The 20,030-nt window shown below is 38.1% G+C and overlaps 1 protein-coding gene across 3 annotated transcripts in view; it reads left to right on the forward strand.

Moving 5' to 3' along the window:
- Positions 1–18,654, forward strand: part of RC3H2 (ring finger and CCCH-type domains 2) — a 57,097-nt gene extending 38,443 nt beyond the window's left edge. For 2 of the 3 annotated variants that reach the window (XM_066256297.1, XM_066256296.1), the window contains 12 exons: positions 1,765–2,073; positions 4,500–4,714; positions 5,883–6,313; positions 6,836–7,006; positions 9,070–9,216; positions 9,542–9,755; positions 10,327–10,411; positions 10,686–10,767; positions 11,409–11,543; positions 11,792–11,899; positions 11,995–12,143; positions 13,329–18,654. In XM_066256297.1, the coding sequence (XP_066112394.1) occupies positions 1,765–2,073; positions 4,500–4,714; positions 5,883–6,313; positions 6,836–7,006; positions 9,070–9,216; positions 9,542–9,755; positions 10,327–10,411; positions 10,686–10,767; positions 11,409–11,543; positions 11,792–11,899; positions 11,995–12,143; positions 13,329–13,527 (2,245 nt within the window). In that variant the 3' untranslated portion in view covers positions 13,528–18,654. The remainder of the gene's footprint in view (positions 1–1,764; positions 2,074–4,499; positions 4,715–5,882; positions 6,314–6,835; positions 7,007–9,069; positions 9,217–9,541; positions 9,756–10,326; positions 10,412–10,685; positions 10,768–11,408; positions 11,544–11,791; positions 11,900–11,994; positions 12,144–13,328) is intronic. The other variant, XM_066256298.1, reaches the window with a different exon arrangement.
- Positions 18,655–20,030: the final 1,376 nt, after the last annotated feature.

A 20,030-nucleotide genomic window follows, 5' to 3' on the forward strand; every position in this document is an offset into this window, starting at 1 on the left:
GATGAAATTAAGTACTTTGTTGCTTCTGGGAGCAAGAGGAACATAATAAGTGACTTAGAACAGGGGTCCCCAAACTATGGCCCGCGGGCCACATGCGGCCCCCTGAGGCCATTTATCCGGCCCCTGCTGCACTTCTGGAAGGATACCTCTTTCATTGGTGGTCAGTGAGAGGAGCATAGTTCCCATTGAAATATTGGTCAGTTTGTTGATTTAAATTTACTTGTTCTTTATTTTAAATATTGTATTTGTTCCCGTTTTGTTTTTTTACTTTAAAATAAGATATGTGCAGTGTGCATAGGGATTTGTTCATAGTTTTTTTTATAGTCCGGCCCTTCAACAGTCTGAGAGACAGTGAACTGGCCCCCTGTGTAAAAAGTTTGGGGACCCTGCCTTAGAACCTTTTTCAGGGTTCATATTTTAGGCCATTGTATAGTTGAAATACATGTTTCTGCTAAGTACCTGTTTGGAATTAAAATACCCCTATGTGCAATCTTATTTGCTCAGGTTCTATTGAAGCTAACAGCAAAGGCCCAGGTAAAATGGTAGAGCAGATACATTTTCTTTTTATGAGTTTTGGTCTTTTTAATATATTTTTTTCCTGTATCTTCCTTTTCTACTGTGGGTAATTTCTTTTTCTGTGTTCATTTACCACAACCATAAAATTAAATGGATATAAACTATATTATGTGTTGTCTAAATTTTTGTTGTTTTGTTTTTTAACTAAAACATACAACATTGAGATTTCACCAAAAAATTTATTCCATCGTTTCTAATGAACAACAGGCCTTTGTATCAACTCTTAAGGGACATCTCCCTTTTGTTTTTAGACACTTGAAACTCACTTTGATCTAATTTTCTATTCCCATATCCACCTATTCTAACTTTCATTCTGCTCTCCCTCAGTGTCCCCTCATCCAGCCATTAACACATGTCATGTTATAGGAACCATCTTTGTCGGCTTTATTTCACCTGCTTGTCTTAGTCACTAAGTTCTGTTAGGTCAGCTTCCTACATATTACTCAACTCTTCTTCTTTCCACTCTTACAGTCCAAGCTGTCATTCCCTTTCCTTGATGTCCAGTTGTCTCCTACCTAGTCTCCATACAGCTACTGTTGCCCATCCCCACTCCCATTGCTTCCCACAAAGTGGAGAACTTTGCTGTAAGGCTCATTGTAGATAATGAGCAACTTAGCTGTCTTGTTATTACCTGGTGGATAAAGCTATAAAATCTAGCCTGTGATTTTAAGACCCTGAATCATTTAGTCTGTGCCTGCCTTTCTGGTATCATCTTATAAAGTAATCTGTTTATTTAAACCTGAGTTTTAGTTTTTTTCTTTCTTTAAAATTATATAATACTTTAACAATTTGGTAACAAGAATTTTTCAGCTCATATATACTTTTCTCTTTACTCTACATTCCTAACTACATATACATTTTGTATAGTCTCTTTCATTTTTACATAGTGTACTTTATATTCCAGTCACAGATCTCTTCCCACTCTCTCAAAAGGCTTCTTTCAATACATGTGTACTTTGTTTGCTGTATTATGTGCCTACAGAAGAGGTATATGTGTGTAGGTGAATAGCATATATATTTTCATGTGGCATTTACTATAGCAGAGTTTGATGTAGGCTGTATGATATTTAGCTTAAGAAACTTTTTCAGAGCAGTGCCTTCTTTTTAAATTTTTTCCCATTGCCTTTTTTTTTTTGCATGTAAGATTTAGTGAAATATTCACTGATACATTGATTGTTTTTAAAACAGGTATCGATTAAGGAACAAAAAGATCAATGCAACTGTAAGAACGTTTCCTCTTCTCAATAAAGTTGGTGTAAACAACACTGTCACAACCACAGCCGGAAATGTCATTTCTGTCATAGGAAGTACTGAAACAACGGGGAAAATTGTTCCAAGTACAAACGGAATTCCCAATGCAGAGAACAGTGTTTCCCAGCTAATCCCACGTAATGCTGACAATGCATTGAGAAATCTGGAGGCTGTGAAGAAAGTGGGGAAGGTTGGCACTAATGGTCAGAATGCTGCTGGGCCTTCTTCAGAGTCTGTAACTGAAAAGTAAGTATTAGGTAAAAATGCTTAATATGAGTTACTTAGACTTTTTAGAAATGCCTGAGTATTTTTATTTTTCTTGAGAAAAAGTAATTAATAGAATTTTTATGCAGAAATAGCACTAAGTACCAAAAAATTTGAGTTCTCATCCTGGTTATTCAACTGAATAGTGTTGTGACCTTGGAAAGTCACTTCAACTTGGTTTTGTGTCCCTCAATTTGTAAACCCAGAGTTTGTTTGTTTTCATTTTCATGAAATATCTTTCTCTATCCTTTTGCTTTCAGTTTGTGTCTTTCCATCTGATGTGTGTGTCTCTTGTAGGCAACATATATCAGGGTCTTGCTTTCTTAGCCAGGTAGCCACCCTCTGTCTTTTTGTTGGAGCATTTAATCCATTTACATTTAAAATAGTTGTTGATAGGTATGTAGTTATTGCCATTTTTATTTATATATTTTTTTCTTCCTTTTTTTTTGTGTGTGTGTGTTTTTCTGAAGCTGGAAACGGGGAGAGACAGTCAGACAGACTCCCACATGCGCCCGACTGGGATCCACCTGGCACACCCACCAGGGGGTGATGCTCTGCCCACCAGGGGGCGATGCTCTGCCCCTCCAGGGTGTCGCTTTGCCGAGACCAGAGCCACTCTAGCGCCTGGGGCAGAGGCCAAGGAGCCATCCCCAGCGCCTGGGCCATCTTTGCTCCAATGGAGCCTTGGCTGCGGGAGGGGAAAAGAGAGACAGAGAGGAAGGGGGTGGGTGGAGAAGCAAATGGGCGCTTCTCCTATGTGCCCTGGCCGGGAATCGAACCCGGGTCCCCCGCACGCCAAGCCGACGCTCTACCTCTGAGCCAACCGGCCAGGGCTATATTTTTTCTTCTTAAAGAAATCCCTTTAACATTTCTTGTAATACTGTTTTGGTGGTGGTGAACTTTTTTAGCTTTACTTTGTCTGGGAAAAGTTTGACTTCTTAAAAAGCCATGATGAGATCCTGTGGAGCTGATTGCTTAGTGTCTCAACAAAGAAAATCTCTCATATTAAAAAATATATATAGTCTGACCAGGCAGTGGCGCAGTGGATAGAGCGTCGAACTGGGATGCAGAAGGACCCAGGTTCGAGACCCCAGGGTTGCCAGCTTGAGTGCGGGCTCATCTGGCTTGAGCAAAAAGTTCACTAGCAGGAAACCAAGGTCTCTGGCTCGAGCGGGGGGTTACTCGGTTATGCGGTCATGGCACATAAGAGAAAGCAATCAGTGAACAACTACGGTGTCGCAACGAAAAACTGATGATTGATGCTTCTCATCTCTCTCCGTTCCTGTCTGTCCCTATCTATCCCTCTCTCTGACTCTTTCTTTGTCCCTGTAAAAAAAAAAAAAATATATATATATATATATAAAACAGTTTGTGTATTTTGCATTAATATAATGAGTAACTATTTCATTGGCATTTTGTTCATCCAACAGATATTTAATGTGTGGCAGGAACTATTTTATTTGTTTGACAAATATTTACTTAGTGCCTTCTGTGTGCCAAGAACTGTTCTAGGTCCTGGATATAGCAGTTAACAAAATGGACAAAATGGCCATTTCTCGATGTGTTTATATTTCAGCTAACCTAACTCTTAATAGAACAACCCTTCCTTTACATGTCTGTTGTCTTTGTCCCAAAGAATCCTACTGGTAGACTATATTGTTTCTGTTGAGAACTTACTGAAAAGGAATTTTAAAAAATTTCCGCCCTGGCCGGTTGGCTCAGCGGTAGAGCGTCGGCCTAGCGTGCGGAGGACCCGGGTTCGATTCCCGGCCAGGGCACACAGGAGAAGCGCCCATTTGCTTCTCCACCCCTCCGCCGCGCTTTCCTCTCTGTCTCTCTCTTCCCCTCCCGCAGCTGAGGCTCCATTGGAGCAAGGATGGCCCGGGCGCTGGAGTTGGCTCTGTGGCCTCTGCCTCAGGCGCTGGAGTGGCTCTGGTCGCAACATGGCGGCGCCCAGGATGGGCAGAGCATCGCCCCCTGGTGGGCAGAGCGTCGCCCCTGGTGGGCGTGCCGGGTGGATCCCGGTCGGGCGCATGCGGGAGTCTGTCTGACTGTCTCTCCCCGTTTCCAGCTTCAGAAAAAAAAAAAAAAAAAAAAAAAAAAAAATTTCCAATAGGAAAAATTTTTGTTCAAAGAACAAGTGAAGAGGGATTTATGGGTCACATTAGTGCCTGGGATTTGTTTGTATTTATTTTTGCTCTTGTCAGAGATATGTTACTATGATGCTTAGACTTAGCAATGCAAGGTAACAATGAATTTACTGCCTTATTTGTCACTATGGAAATATCTAAAGTATGTTTTTCTTAGCTGTTTCACTATATATAATTTTATGAAGAATTTCTACTGAGGAAGTCTTAAGAGTGAGAGACTGATTTTATCATTTGCCCTTTGTTAAATTTTCTCTCCAGTAAAATTGGTTCTCCACCCAAGACTCCTGTAAGTAATGTAGCGGCTACCTCAGCTGGGCCCTCTAATGTTGGAACAGAACTGAATTCTGTGCCTCCAAAATCCAGCCCATTTATAACTAGAGTACCAGTATATCCTCAGCATTCTGAAAACATTCAGTATTTTCAAGATCCAAGGACTCAGATACCCTTTGAAGTACCACAGTACCCACAGACAGGTAGGTAATTTTAGATAATTCTAAGAAAAAAAAAAACTAAGATAAAGTTTGTTGCTCTTAGATAAGTAAGTGAATCATTTATGTCTCTCTAGAATATTTACATTTAAAAATAATCCTTTGGACTTCATGACCCCTAAGTTTTCTTCCTGCTCTAAGAATCTGTAATTCTACATACAAATAGTTTTAAAGTTCTCATTCTTGTGAATCAAATATAGGGTTTATGGATGAGCTTCAGGGAATTCACTAAGTTCCCTGAAATGATATGCAAAATGTTTGGTTAATGTACTTAGGAGTAGTTTTGGAAAGACAGTGCATAACTTACATAGTTTTTGAAAGAGGTTTCAACCTCAGCATGCAACAAGGTTAAGAATCAGTGGTGTTACTTTAATTACTTATTTCAAAACCTGTGGCAAGAGATGCCTTAGAAGCATTTAAAAAAGTTTTTTTCTGCCCTGGCCGGTTGGCTCAGTGGTAGAGCGTCGGCCTGGCGTGCAGGAGTCCTGGGTTCAATTCCTGGCCAGGGCACACAGGAGAGGCACCCATCTGCTGCTCCCCCCCTCCCCCCCTCCTTCCTCTCTGTTTCTCTCTTCCCCTCCCGCAGCCAAGGCTCCATTGGAGCAAAGTTTGCCCGGGCGCTGAGGATGGCTCTGTGGCCTTTGCCTCAGGCGCTAGAATGGCTCTGGATGCAACAGAGAGACGCCCCAGAGGGGCAGAGCATCGCTCCCTGGTAGGCATGCCGGGTGGATCCCGGTCAGGTGCATGCAGGAGTCTGACTGCCTCCCTGTTTCCAGCTTTGGAAAAATGAAAAAAGTTTTTTTCTTTATTGACTTTAGAAAGAAAGGAAGGAAAAGGGAGAGATAGAGAGACAGGAATATTGATCTGTTCCTGTATGTGCCCTGACTAGGGATCAAACCGGCAACCTCTGTGCTCAGGCTGACACTCAACTGAGCTCTCCAGCCAGGGCAGAGAGAGCAGTTGAACAAAGTAATGAATGTCAATGATTTTCATATATAGTGGTATCTTGAAAAGGATGTAGTTTTCAAAAGCAGGGGTAACTAAGATCAAAGCTTATTTTATTTTTCCACATCAAAGACTGCTTTATACTTTAATCATAAAATGTTGGATTTTACTTAGATTACATTAAATATTTCTCTTTCCAATTTTCAAGGATACTACCCACCACCTCCGACGGTACCAGCTGGTGTGGCTCCCTGTGTTCCTCGCTTTGTGAGGTCCAATAATGTTCCAGAGTCCTCCCTCCCACCTGCTTCCATGCCATATGCTGATCATTACAGTACATTTTCCCCTCGAGATCGAATGAATTCTCCTTACCAACCTCCTCCTCCGCAGCCATATGGACCAGTTCCCCCAGTACCTTCTGGAATGTATGCTCCTGTGTATGACAGCAGGCGCATCTGGCGTCCGCCAATGTACCAACGAGATGACATTATTAGAAGCAATTCTTTACCTCCAATGGATGTGATGCACTCATCTGTCTATCAGACGTCTTTGAGAGAAAGATATAACTCCTTAGATGGGTATTATTCAGTGGCTTGTCAGCAGCCAAGTGAACCAAGGACTTCTGTGCCTTTAGCAAGGGTAAGCAGGAAATAGGAATGCTGCTGTAGTGGAATGGTCCACCCAGGAATATATCCTGGCTCCTCTACTTACTATGTGACTTAGGGAAATTACTTGACTTCTCTGTCAGTTTTTTTTGTTTGATGAAATAATACTTAACCTCATAAGGCTGTTGTGAGGATTAAATCAGGAAAAACATAGCTCTTAGAACTGGACCTGATGCATATTAATGCTCAATAAATGTTGTTTGGATAAGAAACTTATGAGAAGGTAAATAAACCTTTAGGAACAGGCTCGGTTTTCAGTATCCACACAGTCATACAAATGACTTTCCAAAACTCCAAAAGTGTGTGCCTAGATTTTACTTTTAATATACTTGACCTTTTCATTTACATGTATGAAGAATAGGCTAGGATGACTTCCCTATTGTAATTTGTTTTTGGTCCCCAAAATTCAGTATGTTATTTACATTATTTCCATAGCACATAAATTTGTTGACTGCCCCCTACATGATTAAGATTATTTCTTTTATCCCCCCCTTAGGAACCTTGTGGTCATTTGAAGACCAGTTGCGAGGAGCAGATAAGAAGAAAGCCAGAACAGTGGGCACAGTACCACACTCAGAAAGCACCTCTTGTCTCTTCAACTCTCCCTGTGGCAACTCAGTCACCAACACCACCTTCTCCTCTGTTCAGTGTAGATTTTCGCACTGATGTAAGAAAGGTTTCAATCACTTAATGTTGCAGGGATAGGTCCCAACAGCTGACTTCAGAGCACTCATTTAAAGCAGGGTTAGCTGTGGTGGATATTTTGCAGTGGTTTGGTGTATAGCTGAATTTGATTCAATAAACGTTGAATGTTACCCTGTTTCTCCAAAAATAAGGCCTAGTGCATTTTTTTCAAGCTTAGAAATATAAGGCCTCCCCTGAAAATAAGACCTAGCGCATCTTCAGGAGCAAAAATTAATATAAGACATTGTCTTATTTTCAGGGAAACGGTAGATTGTTTTACGTGGAAATAGAGTCACAAGAAATTCTTGATGGAATTCAGAGTTTGGCTGGTTATGCTTATGTTTGTGATGACATGACTACAGTATATTAATAAATGTTGATTTTTTTGTTTAAGAATAAATGTGAATTCTTGTTCATGGAAAAATAAAGACATCCCCTGAAAATAAGACCTAGCACATCTTTAGGAGCAAAAATTAATATAAGACACTTCTATTTTTGGGGAAACACGGTAGCACTATCGCTAGATGTTGTGAAATGCTGAAGACCATTAAGTCACAGTCCCTTTTCCACTAAGAATTCAAAGTCTTTTAGCAATATAGTTCTTAATTTTATGGTTTTTATGGATAATAAAATTTATATCTGCTATTTATTGAGCACCTACTTGTGCCAGGCACTGTACTAAGTAATTACATAATGTTAATTTTCACAAAAATGTTAGGGGGCAGGTGCTATCCATATTTCTACTCAGAGAAGTAATTTGCCCAAGTAATAAATTTAGCCTATAAGTAGCCGAGATTTGAATCTTGGTCTATCTGAGATATTCCCTACTTCACAAAAGGTACAGAAATGCCTACCGTATTATTCATGGTGCTTTACATCACTGTAAATTATTGTTTTTGTCATTAGAAAACAAGTTTTTGTACCAGGATCATTTCAGTATACCCTAGTGTTTTTAGAATTTTTATAGTTAAGAGAATATCACTTAAAAAAAATTTTTTTTGAGTCCTCTGGTTTATTCCCCATCCCTGGAGGTTCTAATATAACACTTGTTTCTTAATCTCTTCATGAGGAGACTTTTTAACAGAAGTAAGAGAACAGTATAATTAATCGCATGTACCCTCAGTTGGCTTCCACAATTACCAATTTAGTCTAATTTCATTTGTACTTCCTTTTCCTACTGGATTATTTTGACGTAATCCTAGACATCAAATATTTTCATCCATGAATATTTCAATAAGACATTGAATTTTTAAACTAGATCTAAATTTGTCTTATCAAACTTAGATTTCTTCAGACCAGGTAAACATCTTGTCCACAGAGTGATAGATTTGCCCCTTGCTTAATAGAAAACTGTTTACATTTTTTATACTATGCTTTAGGAAATAAGTACTTTCCTGAGGCTCAGATCTGCTATTAGTTAGTAATATGATTTGGGATAAGTAATGTAACCTTTTTGTCCTTGAATTTTCAAATTATCTATATAATTAATAAACTAGATTTAGTGATTCTAACTTTAGTATTCTTGTTCTGTCGTCATCCTTTTAGTCTTTTAAAAAAAATGTATCTACTTCCCCTTCTAGTTTCAGAGCCTTGTTTCAATTCTTTTTGTTCTTTATATTTAATACTGTATGGTGTATTAGTTAGGTTTCCTTATTTATACACATTATTCTTTTCTCAAAATTTTAAATTACTTTAGGATACGGCTGTAATCCGTGTGTCTCTGTGTCTGTCCCTCGCCCATTTTCTAGAGCACTTCATACTGTATAAGAGGCATGCTATAAATATATTGATTGGTTTTAATACTATCAGTCAGGGCTTTTGTATGAGGACTTAAAAGACAAAGTAAAAAGAGAAGGTATTCTATTTTCTATAAATAATTAATATAAACAGTAAAGGTACTATTAGTTACTTATGACAGTTTTTTATATTATCACTGAAGGTTTAATTGTTTACTATGAAGTCCTCTATAGTAACTTAATATTAGTTACAAGTTTGTAAATTTAAGTTTTATACTATTGACTATACCTTTTTCTTTTTTTAAATCAGCTCTCTGAGAGTGTGAGTGGGACAAAATTTGAAGAAGATCATCTTTCCCATTATTCTCCGTGGTCTTGTGGCACCATAGGCTCCTGTATAAATGCCATTGATTCAGAACCCAGAGATGTGATTGCTAATTCAAATGCTGTATTAATGGTATGATTTGGGGGGCTGGGAGGATATTACGCATGTTGACTCTGGTTTTAGAATGATTGAATGCTTTCATCTTCATTGTTGCTTTGTAACTTATCTGTAAGCAGCAGTTATAGTTAGATAAGTCTGAACTAAAATGAATTTAATGTTTAAATTATTGACCCCAGTTTGGTGGTTTAAAATAGATGTTGGATTATCATTGAAGGCTACAGCTAGTGTTAAATTTAGCAAAAAACTTAATTACATCTTTTGAAAGCATGTGCTTGTAGTCATATTAGCTGAAGTAATTGCCAATAGTTCTTTTAGTGATTTTCTTTGGTTTATGCAGGACCTAGATAGTGGAGATGTTAAGAGAAGAGTACATTTATTTGAAACTCAAAGGAGGACAAAAGAAGAAGACCCAATAATTCCTTTTAGCGATGGACCTATCATCTCAAAATGGGGTGCAATTTCCAGATCTTCCCGTACAGGTTACCATACCACAGATCCTGTCCAGGCCACTGCTTCCCAAGGAAGTGCAACTAAGCCCATCAGCATATCAGGTAATCCATTTAACTAATATCTCACCTGATATGTTCTAGCACTTTTTTTGTTGTTTTTTTTCTGATACACAGAGAGAGAAACAGAGAGAGGGACAGACAGGAAGGGAGAGAGATGAGAAGCATCAATTCTTCGTTGCGGCTCCTTAGTTGTTCATTGATTGCTTTCTCATATGTACTTTGACCAGGAGCTACAGCAGAACCAGTGACCCCTTGCTCAAGCCAGTGACCATGGGGTCATATCTGTGATTCCATGCTCATGCCAGAGACCCCGTGAGCTCATGCTCAAGCTGGTGACCTTGGGGTTTTGAACCTGGGTCCTCCGCATCCTAGTCCGACATTGTATCCACTATGCCACCACCTAGTCAGGCAGCACTGTGTTTTTTAATCCTCACTTTGTGAGGTATAGAACATTTCCCTCCATTTAACAACCACAGTAAATTCAGAATGAAATGGTTTAGCCAGGAGAACATGGCTATTTGGATAAAATATGGATCTTTTTGAAAAGTATCTGTTCACATCTATATACTGATTTTTCACTTTATGGTCATTGTTTCTTTCTGTGTTTCTGTAGATTATGTCCCTTATGTCAATGCTGTTGATTCAAGGTGGAGTTCTTACGGTAATGAGTCCACATCATCAGCACACTATATTGAACGGTAAATTTACTCTGAATTCTTTAGAATTATCTATTCTCAGACTCGTATGTATTCTCAGAGTACAGAGTCTATTTGCAGTTATTCATAAAATGCGCTTTGTTAGTTTTAGCTATATAAAAAGTTTTTGAAAAAAATTGTACTTTTTCATTTGGAATGATGACTAAAACTGTCAGGATTGACCTGTTACATAAAACATATATAGTATATAGTCATTACTGCTTTAGTTGCTTTACTTATTTCACTTTTATTACAATAAATATGTTTCTCTTTAAAGGGACAGATTCATTGTTACTGACTTATCAGGTCATAGAAAGCATTCCAGTACTGGAGACCTTTTAAGCATTGAACTTCAGCAGGTAAGCTCGGTGTCACTCAGCTTTGACTAATTAAAAAATACAATGTTGGCCCTGGCCAGTTGGCTCAGTGGTAGTGCATCGACCCAGCATATGGAAGTCCTGGGTTCAATTCTTGGTCATGACACACAGGAGAAGTGACCATCTGGTTCTCCACCCCTTCCCCCTTTTTCTCTTTCTCTGTCTCTTTCTCTTCCCCTCTCACAGCCATGGCTCGAATGGTTTCAGCAAACCTGGCCCTGTGCACTGAGGATGGCTCCATGGTTTCATCTTAGGAGCTAAAAATAGCTTGGTTGCAAGCATTGGCCCTGAACGGGGGTCACTGGGTAGATCCTGGTTGACCGTATGCAGGAATCTGTCTCCCCTCCCTCACTTAAATTAAAAAAAAAAAAAATACAATGTTAGCCCTGGCCAGATAGCTCAGTTGGTTAGAGCATCGTCCTGATATACCAATGTTGCGGGTTCGATCCTTGGTCAGGGCAAATACAAGAAGCAACCAATGAATGCATATGTAAGAGGAACAATAAATCAACATTTGTCTCTTTCCCCCTCCCTTTCTCTCTAAAACGAATCAATAAATAATGATTTTTAAATAAAAAACAGATTGGTGGTTAGAAGTCATCTTTACTTTTTTTCTCCCATAGGCCAAGAGTAACTCATTGCTTCTTCAGAGGGAGGCCAATGCTCTAGCTATGCAACAGAAGTGGAATTCCCTGGATGAAGGCCGTCACCTTACTTTAAATCTCCTAAGCAAGGAAATTGAATTAAGAAATGGAGAGGTAAGCTCCTATCAGCTTCATGCTTAATATATTTGTTGTTTGCTGTTGTTGCATATAGGTTTATGTCAGTGCATTTTAATGTGCCTTTTTCTGCTAGATAGTTGCTTTTAAAACTTACAGTAGCAGTAAAATTGTGGTCTCAGATTTCTTAGATAATTTTTTAAATCAGTCATTAGGATCCCCACTTTAATTTTAAAGGGAAGCCACAGTTTTCAGTTATAAAATCAGTGTTGTTTTTTTAATTACAGAGTGATTATACAGAAGATGCAACCGATACTAAGCCTGATAGGGACATTGAGTTAGAGCTTTCTGCACTTGACACTGATGAACCTGATGGACAAGGTGAACAAATTGAAGTAAGTGCCACAGTTGGGTGTGTAGGAGGCTTCATTCCATTGGTAAATAAAGTACAATACTTTCACACTGAAGGGTTCATCTTGTATTTCCTTAGGAGATCCTGGACATGAAGCTTGGTATCAGTTCTCAAAATGATCAGTTGCTGAATGGAACAGCAGTGGAAAATGGGCATCCAGGCCAACAGCACCAAAAGGAGCCGCTGGAGCAGAAGAGACAGAGTTTAGGTGAAGACCATGTGATGCTGTGAGTGTTAGACAGAAAATTCACAACTATCAATATTTAAAGTGAAATAGATGCAGTGTTAAATTCATTTGTGGCCCTTCTTTATCCTATGAGGGAAAGACCTTATAATGGGCAGTGATTTGGTCAGTCTGGATTTTTAGGAGAGAAGAGCTAAATTTGAACTAACAAAGTGTCCATTGTGGTTAGTAGCTTGAAACTTGCTTTTTCTTGGGATAAAAATTAGTCTTTGTGCTCCAGCATCAGGTGATACTCCTCAGTCCAGTAGCCAGAGTTATAGACTACAAAAGGGAGAATTAAAAGCTACATGAGCCTGAACTATGGTGGCACAGTGGATAAAGTGTCAACCTGGAACACTGAGGTCACCAGTTCAAAACCCAGGGCTTGCCTGGTCAAGGCACATACAAGAGAAGCAACGACTATGAGTTGCTATTTTCTGCTCTTCTGCCCCTTTCTCTCTCTCTCTCTCTCTTCTCTCTAAAATCAATAACCCTAGCCGGTTGGCTCTAGAAGAGTTCCAGGTTCAATTTCCGGTCAGGGCTCATAAGAGAAGCAACCATCTGCTTCTCCACCCCTCCTTCCCTCTTCTCTTTCTCTCTTCCCCTCCCAGAGCCATGGCTTGATTGGTTCAAGCACATTGGCGCTTGGTGCTGAGGGTGGCTCTGTGGAGCCTCTACCTCAGGTGCCAAAAATAGCTCAGTTGCAGGCATGACCCCAGATGGACAAAGCATGAGCCCCAGACGGGTTGCCAGGTGGATCCTGGTCGAGGCACATGTGGGAGTCTGTATCTCCTCTCCTCTCGCTTGGAAAAGAAGAAAGTAAACAAACAAATAAAATAAAATCAGTAAATAAAATCTTTTTAAAAAAACCTTACATAAAGGGTTTTCCCTTTTAAAAATCTTAAGTTTTTAAGATTTCCTTGGCTTTAATAGTGCCATTTTGTATAATTACTGCCAAAAATATGGCTGATCTTGAACTTGGTAGTTTGTTGGCCTGAAATTAGCCAGTATTCAATTTTTTTTTCCTTTTCATTTTTGGAAAATAGAGTTTTTTTAGTAATCGCTGATACTTATTAGATAAAGACATGCCTTTGCTAGAGAGCTCTTAAAGTTTGGTACAACATTTTACATATGTTTTTAAGTTTTCACTTAAAGCTAATTTGTTTCAATGTCATTTATTTTTTCTCAGGGAGGAGCAAAAAACAGTTCTGCCGGTAACTTCTTGCTTTAGCCAGCCACTCCCAGTGTCCATTAGCAATGCAAGTTGCCTCCCCATCACCACATCCGTCAGCGTTGGCAGCCTCATTCTGAAAACCCATGTTATGTCTGAAGAGAAAAATGACTTTTTAAAACCTGTTGTTGCAAATGGGAAGATGGTTAACAGCTGAAAGGAGATTCATCTTTCAAATTTGTGACCATACCATGGAAGCATTTACACTAGCTTTTTATATATATAATATATATTATATAATGTATATTTTTTTTAAAAAAAAGATAATACTGGGGGCATCCAGTTCCTGTGGACTCTTTGATACTTCAGGCCCTCTTGCATTAGCATTATGAAAAAAAAAAAAAGAAAATTTACTTTACTAGGGTAACACGTTCACTTTCCAGAAGTGATTGGAATTTGGACATTTAACTTAAGCTTCAAGCAGCTTTTTATGAGTTTGTAGCAATCTGGTGCAGTAACTGAGCCATTTCCTATTTTAAATGGCTTCTATAGAAAATTAACAACTCAGTTATTAAACTAGCAGGATCCTACAATGATACATCTAGTGAAAGTAGAATTAATTAACTTATTTATTTCTATTTTATGTTTCACTAAGAGAAATTTCCATCTCATTCCAGCTGCTTTATTTATCTTTCTCTTGGGACTTTGCATGGACTTTTTTTTTTCTTTTCTTAGTTTGAAGAGTGGAGTTAGATGTTCTTACTATAGAATTTTGCAGGGTTATATACTAGCTTTCTTTACTGCATTATATGTAGGATTGTGGTGCAGTGCTTTTATCTGTAGCATTAAATTTTTTTTTAATTTTCCATTTTTCAGTAATAGTTTCTGCTTTGTTAATATTTATACACAGGCTACTTGTTGAAGTAATTAATTATATAACCAAGTGCCTAAGTCTTTCAGCTGATGTACTAGATATTAAATTCTCCTAAGTTATGCAGAATCGTTTTTACAATTTTGATAAATTATGCACTAATGTAATGGCAGTTTTTTAAAATGCAGATTTAAGCCTGTCCATTATTGGATCTGATGACTTGGCAAAAGAATCAGGTGCTTTCAGCTTCCTTGAGAAAACCCTGTATATAGCGTTTGCACTGACTAACAAGATGGTATTGCTGGGTTTTTAATTTAAACTAATTATTTTGGATGTTCATTGCATTATCTTGGTTAAATAGTGTTTATTGTTGCTTCGTGTTGGGGTTTAATTTTCCGTTTTTATTGACTGTTAGGTTGATAAGACTATGAACCATGTAATAATAGAACATTGGCTAATCTTTATTCGTACTTCAAAACATGAATAATTTCTGCCCTGCTAAAATGTGACTGGGAAGTGTTTTGACTTGGCATCTGAAAGTATGCAGTATGTTCGACCAGGCGTGCCTCAGATTTGTTGGAGGGATTTTACTGAAACCTAAATTTCAGTCAACATTTGAATATAAAAAGCTGGGCATTCCTTTCTGGTTACCTTACCTAGTTTGTTTTTTCCTGTTTCTTTAAGATTAGTTTGACTTTTATTATTATTTTTTAATTAACTTCTGTGAAGTTGTTTACTCTGAAAATTGTACTGGAATATTTTAAGCCAAGCTGATCTTTCACCAGGTGTACTGTGTGTAAGGGCTTTTCCTGCTAGCAAAATGCTTCAACAGGATCATGTTATTGGTCGTCTGAGCTATTTAGTTGTTTTACAAAACCACAGCATTGTATCAGATAAGATTTTGATAAAAGTTTTGTGCACATTTCCAGGGGTGGGAGGGTTGACATTTCCCTGAAATTTCTTGATCAGAATGAGTAAAGACTGGTGTTTGATACCTGTCTTAATGAACATGCTCATAAGGTGACTGATAAGTTGTAAATATACCCGAGAAACAAAGGGGTAGTTTTGATATTCTGGTGTCAGTATGGAAGATCTTACACATTTATTTAATGCTCCAGTGTATGAAGATGTTTGTAACATAACAGCACAGTAGCCTTGACTTAGTTTCCTTTGGTTAGTACTGTACCTTTTTGCCATGGCCAGTGCTCCCTATCCCTACAAAGACATTTTATTTATTTCACTCTGTAACCTGAAATGAATAGGAACAAGAGTTTTAAACCATGTTACATTAACTTATTTCTGACATTATAAATTAGCCTAGGATATTACAGGAACATGATTGTTATATAATTTATATCAGAACCTTTCTATAAATATGTGCTTATTACATTTGAAATGCTTCCAATGTACTTTATTTGCTGTTTGTATTTCCAAAAAAGGACATGCAAACCATAATGTCTATTTCATGGATATTTAAATAGTGAGATCTTCCATGTTGAAGGTAATGTATTTTTTTTTAAGATTTAAGAATTGCTATTTTGTTACAAAATAGAGACCTATTAACAGTTTGAGAGCTCCTTATGTGCCCTCAGGGAAAGAATCCTCTGTGCAACAGAACTACGCAAAACATCTTCAGCACGATCTGAGGGTGAATATATACTACATAAATTGATCTTGTGTATTTAATCATATCTTTTTAATTTTAAAATTGAGATTTTGAAACTTGGTTGTGCTCTGCTGGAGGGGGTTGGGATAAACTGCTTAGGTGTTTGCCTACTTGTCCAGTGAAGTTACATTTGCATCAGTGTATGTATATACCTTACCAGCCTTACTGGTATGTCTCAGACCGTTTATATTCAAGTAATGCTTGTCTTGCAGCAGGTGATCCCATAAAACAATAACTTCCTGTTCTTAAAAACTTACTCTCATTCTCACTAACCACATAGGACTTGTTTCTGTGTTGGGATTATTCTGTATTGTATTCTTTAGGTAGTAGCCATCTTCTGTCTCTCATGGTGAGTTTAATGTGAAGTAAAGACATTGGTTCTCTGCCACTTTAGAAGAAAGCTCAGTTTATTTGACCTTTCTTTAAAATGGTAACTACTGATGTCAAAAAGGAATAAACACAAATCAGACTAAGATGTCACTTTAAAATTGGGGCATTCCCTGTCATTGACTCTTGAACCAACATGAGATGTATGTCTGTTTGCAATCAAAGGGTAGAAAGCAATAGGAGAGGAAATTTGTAATGTTGATAACTAAACTATGTTGCCTATGCTCTAGAAAAAAATAGGCTGAGGTCTGGAAAGTGGGAAATGGTGTTTTTTCGTTTGTTTTTTTTCACTTATGTTTTTTGTTTTTCAGTTTCTAAGTCCCATTCTGAAGTCCATGTGTCTCATTCAGATACTGTGAATGTAGCATCAGGAGTTCTCTTTTGTGGTCTCATTTCATTTTGTAAATTCTGAGAAAGTTACATCTGTATTTCATCTAGTTGGTACCTGAACAAAGCAGATTCCCTTGCCTTTGCTGCCATAATTTAGACTCGACACCAGTGTCATGCATGAAAGTTGTGCATTGTAATTTTCAAGACAAGGTACTTCATTGGGCCAGAGGCACTGATTTTTTCCTAGTAGCTATTTAGTCTCACAAGAGAATAATAAAAGAAACTTCCTATACTAGGACTGAAATTTCCGATTTGTTTAGATCTAGTCACTTTCACTCAAATTTCAAGTTGATGCTAAGTTCAGGGTGGGGTTTACACTACTTGGGAGTACTGTGGTTAGCTTGCAGCAATCACTGTAAACCTACTTTTGCCCCAGTGATCAACTGTAAACCTACTTTTGCCCCTTCCTGTTAAAGAAAGCACATTCCAATTTTATACGCTGCCTTGAGAAAATTACAGGATGCACAGCAGTTTGTAGGAATTTAAAATTGGATCATTTAAACATTTGAACACGTTTTAAAAACCATTTAGCTTGCTTTTTGCATTTTAGATGTTAAAGCCATGGTTGTCTTATTATCAGGGGTGGAATTTGCGATGATCAGATTCAGCATGTGATTTCAACGTTGAATCTGAAATATTTCTTCCCTGGTTTGAGTCACTTTCTGAGCAAACTGTCACCAGTATTGGTAACTAATCATTAAAGGGAAAAGTTGCAATGCAACTATGTATTAGTTAACTGGAAGAACTTTTGTGTTTTAGTGAATGAAGAGTGTTGATGGGATCACTTACTGTAATTTCTACATAAGAACCCCTTCTGCAAGCAGAACAAAAATGAATATGCTCAAGGAGTATCCCATTTCTGGGTCAATTGAGTAATTTGCTAGTTACTCCTTTTTACTAGCGGTTTCTTTGTATCCCTTTGCTGGCAAGGGAATACAAGAGGTCAAGGCCACTGATCATAACACTCCATATTTGACTGGAGTCTTGTTTTTACTCCAAGAGCTGTTATTATGCCCCAAGTCCAAATTGGTGTTTTTGTTTTGTTTTTAAATAAAAATTTTAAAATATCTTCAAACCATTGGAACACAGACACTGGCTGCACTTAGTACTGCCAAAAGCCAAGGTCATTTGCATATATTCCATCGATCTGTCAAGAATTAGGCCTCACGTTATAACCCAAGGCATGGAAGTGCATGCATTCTCTTAGCTGGGCAAACAATTATACTGTAGTTGTGATACAACACATGTGGCTTTTATTTGTACTGCACATATCCACTGTATAGCCACTTGGGAGTATCGTGGTTAGCTTGCAGCAACTGCTGTCTGCATATATACTGTTTATTGCATATTCTTTTCCCTGGAAGTGAAAGAGAAATGTTTTTCTTGTTGCATTGATTACATTTTATAAACTTGCTTAGCTGGAAAGTTTGGGAAAAGAGGCCTGTTTGTCAATTGTACAACCGATTGTGAAGCTCTAGTGTGAATATTTTTACGTCTGTATTAGACATTTTCTTTGCAAATCTATTGTTCGATTGAAATGTAAATGAAATTAAAGATGGTGTACACCCATCATGTAAAAAGCAGGCACCATCTCTAAGATGGATTTAATGCTCATTTTTAAGGCATATACTCAGCTTCTATTTAAAACTATAATTTAAAATAATTCTGTACAATGAAATGGGGAGTATATATGGGAATAAATTCTATTCCATTTATTTCAATTTGAATTTCCAAATTGTAATGTTTCCCTTTGTGCTATAGGAATAGGATGAAATGGGGAAGGCTAGGACTTAAAGGCCTGTCTGTGGGGGGAGGGCAGAGGAGGAACAATGAGGGCTGTGATGGTAGTGAATAGCAAAGAGTGAATTCTGTGTGTTTTTGCTGTAGGACTGAAGTGAGATATTAGCTTTGGCTGTTCACAGAATAGAGCATCATGATTTTCAGTGTTTGAGAGAAAACTGATGGAAAAAGTTTGCAGTACTTGACATGTATTTGCATGCACAAAATAAAATTATTTGTCTACCTTAAAAGTCGTTTAGTGTCAATATTAAGTTTATGGCGCATTTTAGTTATCTTAATATCCTTGGTATATTTTTTGGTTTAGCTGAGCTACCAGATAGTTCTTAAGTTGAGATTTCTACATGTATATACATCATTAAGAATGATCTGAAAGAAATGAATAGGCCAGAGAGGGTGAAATATTCCTTACTTTGGTCAGTCATGTCAGTCAGTGCGAGATGAGGACAAAGATAATACTGGCAGTCCAAAATAGTGAACACAGTATTTTTCCTAGTGAGAAAATAGGACAAATACACAAATAATTAATGCAGAGTAATGTATCAGAGACATGTGAAGACGGTTATGTGGAATCTCAGAATATGAACAGAAAGTGTCCTGAGTGAATCTAGACACCATTTTCACTGGGCCTTGAGTAGTTTTACTCATTCACTCAGTTGAATATCCTTGGTATATTTTTTTAGCTCCTGTCTGTGCTCGTCATCAAGGTTAAAGGTTAATGAAACAAGAGCCCTTTCTCTAGAAGCTCAGTGTGGAAAAGGAAAAAACCAATCCAAATCATCAGCACAGTGAGCTATGGTTCTAATGTAGGGTGTGGAAACTCCAGTGAAGAAATTATGAGGCAGTAGTGGTGGTGAGCTGGAAGGGTGCTTTGAAAAATGACCTCTGGCTAGACTTTGAAGGCTGAGTAATATTTCAACAAGCAGAGATAAAGGGAGAAAACACAGCCCTTCATTGTCATTATGATGACCCCTTTTTATATTTGAGATGTTATCTTGCCCAAGACCTTGAAACTAGAAAGTAGAATTAGAATTCTGATTCAGGTCTGCCCTTGCTCTCCTTCCCAAAGGGGGTGGTGGTGGTGGTTGGAAATCATTCTAGCCATAAATGTAACTATGAAAGGAATGTTTAAGGAGTAGCTTACCTAACCTCTTAGGGCACTTAATAGTTCCAGACACAGTTCTGAGTGCTGTAGGTGAATTACAGTGTAGCACCATTATTGTCACCATTTTACAGGTGAGAAAACTGAGGCAGAGTCCTTAGAGAATTTGCCTAGGGTCATACAGCTAGATGAGGTAAGTAGGCACCTCAGTGAAGGAAATTGAATATCATACTAAAGACACTATTAGGGAGCCTTGGGAGTTAGATGATCTGGGTTTTAGAAAGATCACTTTGGCAGTAATATGAGCTGAAGCTGGAGAAAGACCATCAAGGAGGCCAGGTCAGTCTGGGTTAGAGGTGTACAGCATGGCCAAAGCGAGGAGGGAGGAAGAGATGGCTTTGAAAAGGAGAGAGCAATTGTTGGGATTAGTTGTAGAGAAAGTATATTAGATGTCTACACATTATAGTGGGTTAAATTTGGCTTAGAATCCCAGACCTCATTGCTGAG

This window comes from Saccopteryx bilineata, chromosome 2, assembly GCF_036850765.1.
Source record: "Saccopteryx bilineata isolate mSacBil1 chromosome 2, mSacBil1_pri_phased_curated, whole genome shotgun sequence".
Lineage (NCBI taxonomy): Eukaryota > Metazoa > Chordata > Mammalia > Chiroptera > Emballonuridae > Saccopteryx > Saccopteryx bilineata.